Source organism: Salvelinus fontinalis, chromosome 3 (genome assembly GCF_029448725.1).
Source record: "Salvelinus fontinalis isolate EN_2023a chromosome 3, ASM2944872v1, whole genome shotgun sequence".
NCBI classification, from domain to species: domain Eukaryota; kingdom Metazoa; phylum Chordata; class Actinopteri; order Salmoniformes; family Salmonidae; genus Salvelinus; species Salvelinus fontinalis.
This window is the reverse complement of record NC_074667.1, coordinates 35722254-35729768: the sequence shown is the minus strand read 5'-3', so window position 1 is coordinate 35729768 and position 7515 is coordinate 35722254. Positions and strand designations below refer to the sequence as shown.

The 7515-nt window shown below is 41.4% G+C and overlaps 1 protein-coding gene across 2 annotated transcripts; it reads left to right on the top strand.

The window, feature by feature from the left end:
- Window positions 1-2397: 2397 nt before the first annotated feature.
- Window positions 2398-7510, top strand: mmp19 (matrix metallopeptidase 19). 2 transcript variants are annotated; one of them, XR_008758202.1, is made up of 10 exons: window positions 2398-3091; window positions 3426-3514; window positions 3830-3960; window positions 4121-4333; window positions 4767-5012; window positions 5163-5282; window positions 5545-5709; window positions 5920-6047; window positions 6283-6563; window positions 6877-7510. XR_008758202.1 is itself a non-coding variant. In XM_055914095.1 (9 exons), the coding sequence occupies exons 1-9, from the start codon at window positions 2996-2998 to the stop codon at window positions 6511-6513; spliced, it is 1419 nt and encodes a 472-aa protein (XP_055770070.1). In that variant the 5' UTR covers window positions 2399-2995; the 3' UTR covers window positions 6514-7510. The 2 variants fall into 2 exon arrangements, 1 of the variants encoding a protein (XP_055770070.1); XM_055914095.1 differs by having other exon boundaries at window positions 2399-3091; window positions 6283-7510.
- The last annotated feature ends 5 nt before the right edge of the window (window positions 7511-7515 follow it).

Here is a 7515-nt window from a genome sequence, read left to right as displayed (position 1 = left end):
GTGGGTTCCGTCTGGCCACTCTACCATAAAGGCCTGATTGGTGGAGTGCTGCAGAGATGGTTGTCCTAATGGAAGGTTCTCCCATCCCCACAGTGGAACTTTGGAGCTCTGTCAGAGTGACCTTCAGGTTCTTGTTCACCTCACTGACCAAAGCCCTTCTTCCCCGATTGCTCAGTTTGGCCAGGCGGCCAGATCTAGGAAGAGTCTTGGTGGTTCCAAACTTCTTCCATTTAACAATGACGGAGGCCAATGTGTTCTTGGGGACCTTCAATGCTACAGAAATGTTTTGTTACCCTTCCCCAGATCTGTGCCTCGACACAATCCTGTCTCAGAGCTCTACAGGCAATTCCTTTGACCTCATGGCTTGTTTATGCTCTGTTATGTACTCTCAACTGTGGGACCTTATATAGACAGGTGTGTGCCTTTCCAAATCATGTACAATCAATTGAATTTACCACAGGTGGACTCCAATCAAGTTGTAGAAACATCTGAAGGATGATCAATGGAAACAGGATGCACCTGAGCTAAATTTTGAATCTCATAGCAAAGGGTCTGAATACTTATGTAAATAAGGTATTTCAGTTTTTTTTTTTTTTTATATACATTTGCAAAAATGTCTAAAAAACGTTTTTTGCTATGTCCTTATGGGGTATTGTTTGTAGATTAATGATTTTAAAAAAAATGTAAATCAATTTTAGAATAAGAATGTAATGTAACAAAATGGGGAAAAGTGAAGGGGTCTGAATACTTTCCGAATGCACTGTATTAGCCAAAATGATACATTTATGAAATCCTCAAGGTGTTTTCTAATCACACAAAAAAACTTTTGTTGATATCATATTCACAGGAGGCTTGACACACCCATTTGTGTACACTAAGTCAAAACCATATCTTCAGTTCGCATTTGGTAGACTGGGACAGCAGGTTAGATAAACAGGGACACCATTATTGTAGTCATAATTGTTTCCCAATGACAATTACATTTTGTGTGATTAAGAAACATCTGAGGATATCAGAAATGTATCATGTGTTGGGCAATTATGTTGGATAGATGTCTGAAGAGGTCACAGAAGAGGGAAATGCAAAAAGTGTCCCAGTACAGGCGTCCCTAATGTAAACTGGATCTCTTCCCTCCATTGGAAAAGCCTATTAGAGTATCCCACTTTAGCTCCATGCTGTCTTACTTTAGCTATGGTTGGTAAAGCAACAACAAAAAAGAAGACAATTACAACACTTAAAGATGCTACACATTCATCTTATTGTTGTTGAATTTTTACATTGTTATTTCAGATAATGTCCATAATATATCTGCAGTAATAGTGGAATGATAGTGTTTCACAGTATTACTTACCTGCCAGTGTTGTGATTGGCTGTGATATTCGCCTATTAATTTCTCCCACTGGGCCGGCTTCTTTTGTCAAAACAGAAAAGCTATTTGGTTGTATTATCTAGTGGAAAACAGGGATGTAGAAATCGCTCTTTCATTTCTTGGTTGCTAAAATTCTACACTGTTTGATCAATTTCATTTTATGTGAGAAAACAATCACTGAATAGTGTGTAGGGAATCATTGTACGATCTAAATCACTGTGAAATATATTTTTAATAACAAAAAATATAGTTCTTACAGCTGCTTGAAGCTGGTGGACCAAAACTGAAAGTAAATGGCTCAAGTGTATTTGTTTTGAATGTAGCCTATTGCTGTTGCAATTCACCTAGCTTCCACATAGTGGAGAAATTCTATTTGTAGCACCTTTAAACATAATATTACATCACAATTCACATTTACATTTAAGTCATTTAGCAGACGCTCTTATCCAGAGCGACTTACAATTTGGCACAGTGCATTATTTATGACAATTTTATAACCTTTACATCAAAACAGAAAAAAAGCAATGTCACTGATCTCACCGTGTGCGCTTGCTCTGCCCTCCTCTATGATGTCACACCAATAAAGTGATGGGATTTTGATATTGTGGTTTCTCTGCAAGGGTAATAATGGGTTAGATGTTCTCTTGTCAGACCAATAAATAAACATGTCAGGATTAAGCTGTCACGGTTTATATAATGTCCCACTCTTTCCCGAATTCACCCTATTCATTATTGTATATTCAAAGTCTTGGAATGTGCTTGATAGGCCTAAGCCACCATCATCACATACGGCAAGGTTATATTTTAACCACCACACACTGACACCTGGCTGACACAGTTGGTTGGGCTTGGGAAACTGTATTATGGAAAAGCTTTGCTTAGCGACCAATTGTGCAGTGTTACAACTTCTTTATGCCAATGACGTGGTAAAATGTGCCTACCTGTGAGCACTGTTGGGAAAAAGGTCCAGTGCTAACAGGAACCCTTGCGATTTCCCTACCCCATTTAAGTAGACATTTAAAATGGCTAAGGCAAGGGTTAAGGTTAGGGTAAGAGTAGGGGTTAAGGTTGTGGTTGTCGGTAGTTACATCCCAATGATTCCGGGTAGCACTGACTGTGTCAGGAATCCATGTGCAACGTTGCGATTTTCTCTCGTGCATTGACGTTTGAAGCGCGTAGTTACCGTGGGAAATAGCCCAGTAGGCTGAAGTCTCCCGCCAATGTGTGTTATTCATGAGACGGAGGAGACACGTGGTGTGTGGGAGTTGGAGAGCTTCGGAAAATGGTCGACCACTGAATTGTACTGTTTCAAAGTGAAACCATTTCGCCGTTGCTCCAGGCTCATTCCTCAGAGATGGATCATCACATTGGGTCAGGGCTGACTCACTCCGCACTTGAGTTATAAAGCCTCCAGAACATACGGAAGAAAACCAGTAGAGTAAAGTTTTGGGAGAGTAACAGATAACGATGAACGAGAAAAATTTTTTTTCCCTAAATAATATTTAAGTATATATATTTTTACAAGTAATTAAGACAAGAGCGTCCTGCAAAGTGTGTTACGGACTTCATATTTGCTTGATTTTCGTAACGGTTACTGCAGTTTTTCCTGCATAGAAGTTTTGCGAAATGGGTTACCTTCTGCAGCTGACGGTGCTCATGGTGCTAGTGCTGTGCGTAATGACCGGAGTGATGGACAGGAGGATGGAGGCGACTGAAGCAACGGTAGGAATTTTCCAACTTTTTGAACTATTATCTATCTTCCTTCTTTGAATTACATTGCAACTTCTGAATACTCAGCATTATTGTGGATGTTCACACTCATAATACAAACTTGATCAGAAATGCCTATGAACTGGACCATCCATATAGGCATATGTGATGAAAAGGAACATATGTGTAACCTATCATATGGCTTTCAGTCTTTCTGGTTGTCTGCAACTTAACCAGCATTGTTTCTCGTGTGGCTGTTGTCCTGCACAATGTAAGAGGTGAAAAGGATCACTTTGAAACTTCTAAAGTAACCCTTGTATCCTTACTGTGGTTATTGTGTTACCAGGCATACCTGAAGAAGTATGGCTATCTGCACACCCCGCTGGATCCTCAGAACAAGGGCATCCAGACAGAAGATATCATTGAGGCCCTCAGGTAAAGTAGATCCTCAGCAACACAACCTTCAGTCTATGAACACAACAACAACTTACATGTGTGATTCCTCTTCCCCAACAAACCTGAACAAGCAAAACATCGGAACATACTTACTCTAAATGTCCCTTTGTGAATACAGATCCAAACACAGCTCTATTCTATAGCTTTTTGTAAGTCACATTGACACATGCACCACAATCAATGCAGTTCTTTAGCATAACATTTCCCATTGGCAGGAACTGTTTCCTTGCCTTACATTTACAGTATGCACATGCTGCATCTGCTATTGGAGATTTCAGTCCTTCCTTTCCCCAGGGTTTTCCAGAGAGTGACAGGCCTGCCTGTCAATGGAGTGATTGACAAGGCCACCCTAGAGATGATGAGACAGCCTCGCTGTGGTATAGAGGACACCTTCAACCAGAAAACCCTAAAATACAGAGTGCTGGGTGAGTGTGGAGATGATATTGTATGTGGGGGTGGGATGAACCAGTGTTTCCCAGATGGTGGGTTGGGACATAAAACTTAATAAGAATAATCTTCACCTACACAATGTGGTTTCTCGTCTAGACCTGTGTTTATGGTAAATGCATGTTTTTTCTTCTTTAGGTTACTGGCGCAAGAGAAACCTGACCTGGCGAATCTACAACTACACTCCAGACATGCCAAAGAGTGAGACAAAGAGGGCGATCCGCTCTGCATTTAAGTACTGGAGCAACGTGGCTCCCCTGAGCTTCCGCGAGGTTGAGTATGAACGAGCCGACATCAGGATTTCATTCCATGCGAAAGATGCCACTTGTGCCGTGCCTTTTGATGGACGGGGTGAGTGTGCCTATGGGTCGGATACAGTTGGGTTGGAGTTACTGTAGTTTTATGACCGGGATTAATGCTGATCTTAGCTAGATCCACATTATAACATGCTTGACATTTTAAAGGTGAATTCTAATTGAGCTGACATCTGCAGTGTTTACCTTAAATGCAATCTCCACAAACGCTGTCACATTGTTGCCTTTAAAAGCTGGGTTGTCTTCAAGCGCGATCGGATTGAATCTCGGCCTAACACACACACACACACACACACACACACACACACACACACACACACACACACACACACACACACACACACACACACACACACACACACACACACACCAAACATACAGTAGTTAAGTACCCCAGGTTTCACTGCTGATACTTATTCATTCCCATTGAAATATAGTGTAATTTTAAAAAACAAACATTTATTTCGTAGGTCACGTGCTGGCCCATGCTGAACCCCCAGAGTCAGGCATTGTTCATTTTGACGAGGATGAGTTTTGGACAGAGGGCAAGTTCTATGGCATTAACCTGCGTATCATCGCTGCCCATGAGATAGGCCACGCCTTGGGCTTGGGCCACTCCCAGTACAGAAGTGCTCTCATGGCCCCTCTCTACACCGGTTACCGTAACAACTTCCGTCTGCATTTTGATGACGTGAAAGGCATCCAGGCTATGTATGGTGAGTAGAGCCTGGGTTGGTCTGGTACCAATGTTTTTGGACTTTTTCACTTGCAAAACACAATACACCCTTATCAGAAAGCTATATATTACACGTCACCGGTAATGCTCTCATCCTCCCTCAAATCCTTTGTCCAATAATTTGTTTTAGGTAAACGTGATACAAGTGTTACAATTAAGCCCACGGTGGCACTCCCCACATACAGCCCCCCTGGTGCTGAGGGAGACATCCCAGACCCCTGCACTGCCAAGCTGGATGCCATCATGCTGGGTAAGCTGTCTCCACACAATACTGACCAGCGATATACAGTCAAGTGGTGATGCTCACTGTAGTGTACATGTCTCCCTTGGAAGCTGTTATTTCTGCCTCACAAATTTTAGCCTTACACTATTCAAGATTGTAGCAATATTTTTTACTCTGATAGATTTAACTAACCACATTTTTGCTCTCTGCAATGGAATTGAGGCTACAATGGAATTTGACTTGTTGAGATTGGACCTTCAGTGTTCTATTTCATGCTCCTCCTTATTAGGTCCATGGAGAAAGACATTTGCCTTCAGTGGTGATTATGTGTGGACGGTGTCTGACATGGGACACAATGCACCCATGAAGATTGACCGGCTGTGGACGGGACTGCCTGGGAACCTGAACGCAGCCGTTTACTCTCAGAGAACAAACAAGACATACTTTTTTAAAGGTGTAATATTTTCTCTAACTTTAAAATGTATTGTGTTTTTGACAAACAAATTAGGTAAAGTGAGATGATTTTAAAGATAGACTGATAGTATGAACTGTGTAATACTTGACAAGTGATTGATTGACAGTGATCCGGCCCAGAATGTGTGAATGTGTTACTTTTAATCTCTCCTCATTTCAGCCTACTCACCAAAACTGTTTCTGACCACAGGTGATAAAGTGTGGAGATATACCAGTTTTCTCCTGGACTACGGTTACCCCAAAGAGCTCAAACGACTCCCACCTAATATTGATGCCGCTTTGTACTTAGAGAAGAATAAGAAGCTGGTCTTTTTCAAGGTAACCGAACACAAGACAGCACAATTATATCAATACTTTTTGACCAGTAAACTCAAAATTGTTACAAATGACAACTGAGCATTATGGATTCAGTAAGTTGTTATAGTAGATTAATGACAACAAAAATTGAAGCAGTAGCATTTTTACCCACTTGAGTATGATGAATATGCCAAATACCCAGCATGAAAAACTCTTTGTACTAATCATCTTTGTCCTCTGTTGTTCATCTCCTCAGGGTACAGGGTACTGGCAGTGGGATGAGCTGCGCCACAGTAACCTCAACGTGTACCCTAAACCCCTCTCTAATCTCTTCACTGGGGTGCCCTACAACCCTGATGCTGCCTTTACCTGGACCAACGGAAACATCTTCTTCTTCAAGGGAGACAAGTACTGGCGTGTGAACAGTCTACTGAGTGTAGACAAAGGCTACCCGCTCAGCATGAGTGAACGCTGGATGCGCTGCTAGGAGCTATACACTAGAGGGCAGCAGACACCATAAACCTCAATACGTTGCTGGTGAGATGTGTTCACAATTAACCATTCAAGGAACCACACAACAGCAACAACCACAACCACTCTGTGATAACATTGTGTTCACACTGTGAAACCAATATAATAACACATTTCCATGTACCAGTACATGTTATCAGTCAAGGTACATAAAACTGAAATGTTATGTCAAATGAATTCTTCAAAACGTGAGATAGAATCTTTATCAACGTAAGTAGTGGCAAAGCCATTTGAAGTAAGCCATACGTGCTTATATCAGGTTGAGTATTGAGTGTCATATCGTTATGGCCTACTAGTTCTCTGTTTCCATGTAACACAGGCAGGACCTCAGCCCAAACGTGTTCGACTAAGTTCTGAGGGAGTGTGTGGAGAGGCTGTTTGTTATGCTCTCTGGGGGCCTTCCAGGGGGGCCCTTCCTATCCCTCACAACAGATGTGGATGGGATTATTCAGTTGTTGTTTGCCCTCTTTTCAGTATGTGTACTGATTTCAATGGTGTTCACCCAGCACTTTGAAACTTCTTGTTTTCTTTTGACGTTTGGCTTGTGGACGGGTCTGAAAAAGTATTTGAGTTTTTTATCACCATGTTATGCGTTTATAGGGCTAGAGTATGGATATTTGATCACTTCCCACATAGAGAGAAGCCTAATATCATTGGTGTTGCGTCAGACTTCCAAGGTCAACACCAGCTTTCACATCATGATGTCTACATTTTATAACTGGCTTATAATTGTGTACTGATGTTTCTGTTGAACCTCATGTTTATTGATGTTTTTATAGTCATGTGACTCCTACAAGCTAAAGGGAATTCACATTTCATAGTGTGTAGGCTTACAGTACCATTTGGAAATGTTTATATATGTGTGCAGCGATTTTTATTTTGCTGTTAATTCATCCAAGATGTAGTTGTACAAATGAGTAATGACAGTCAACAATAAAACCATTTCAACAGTCCTTGT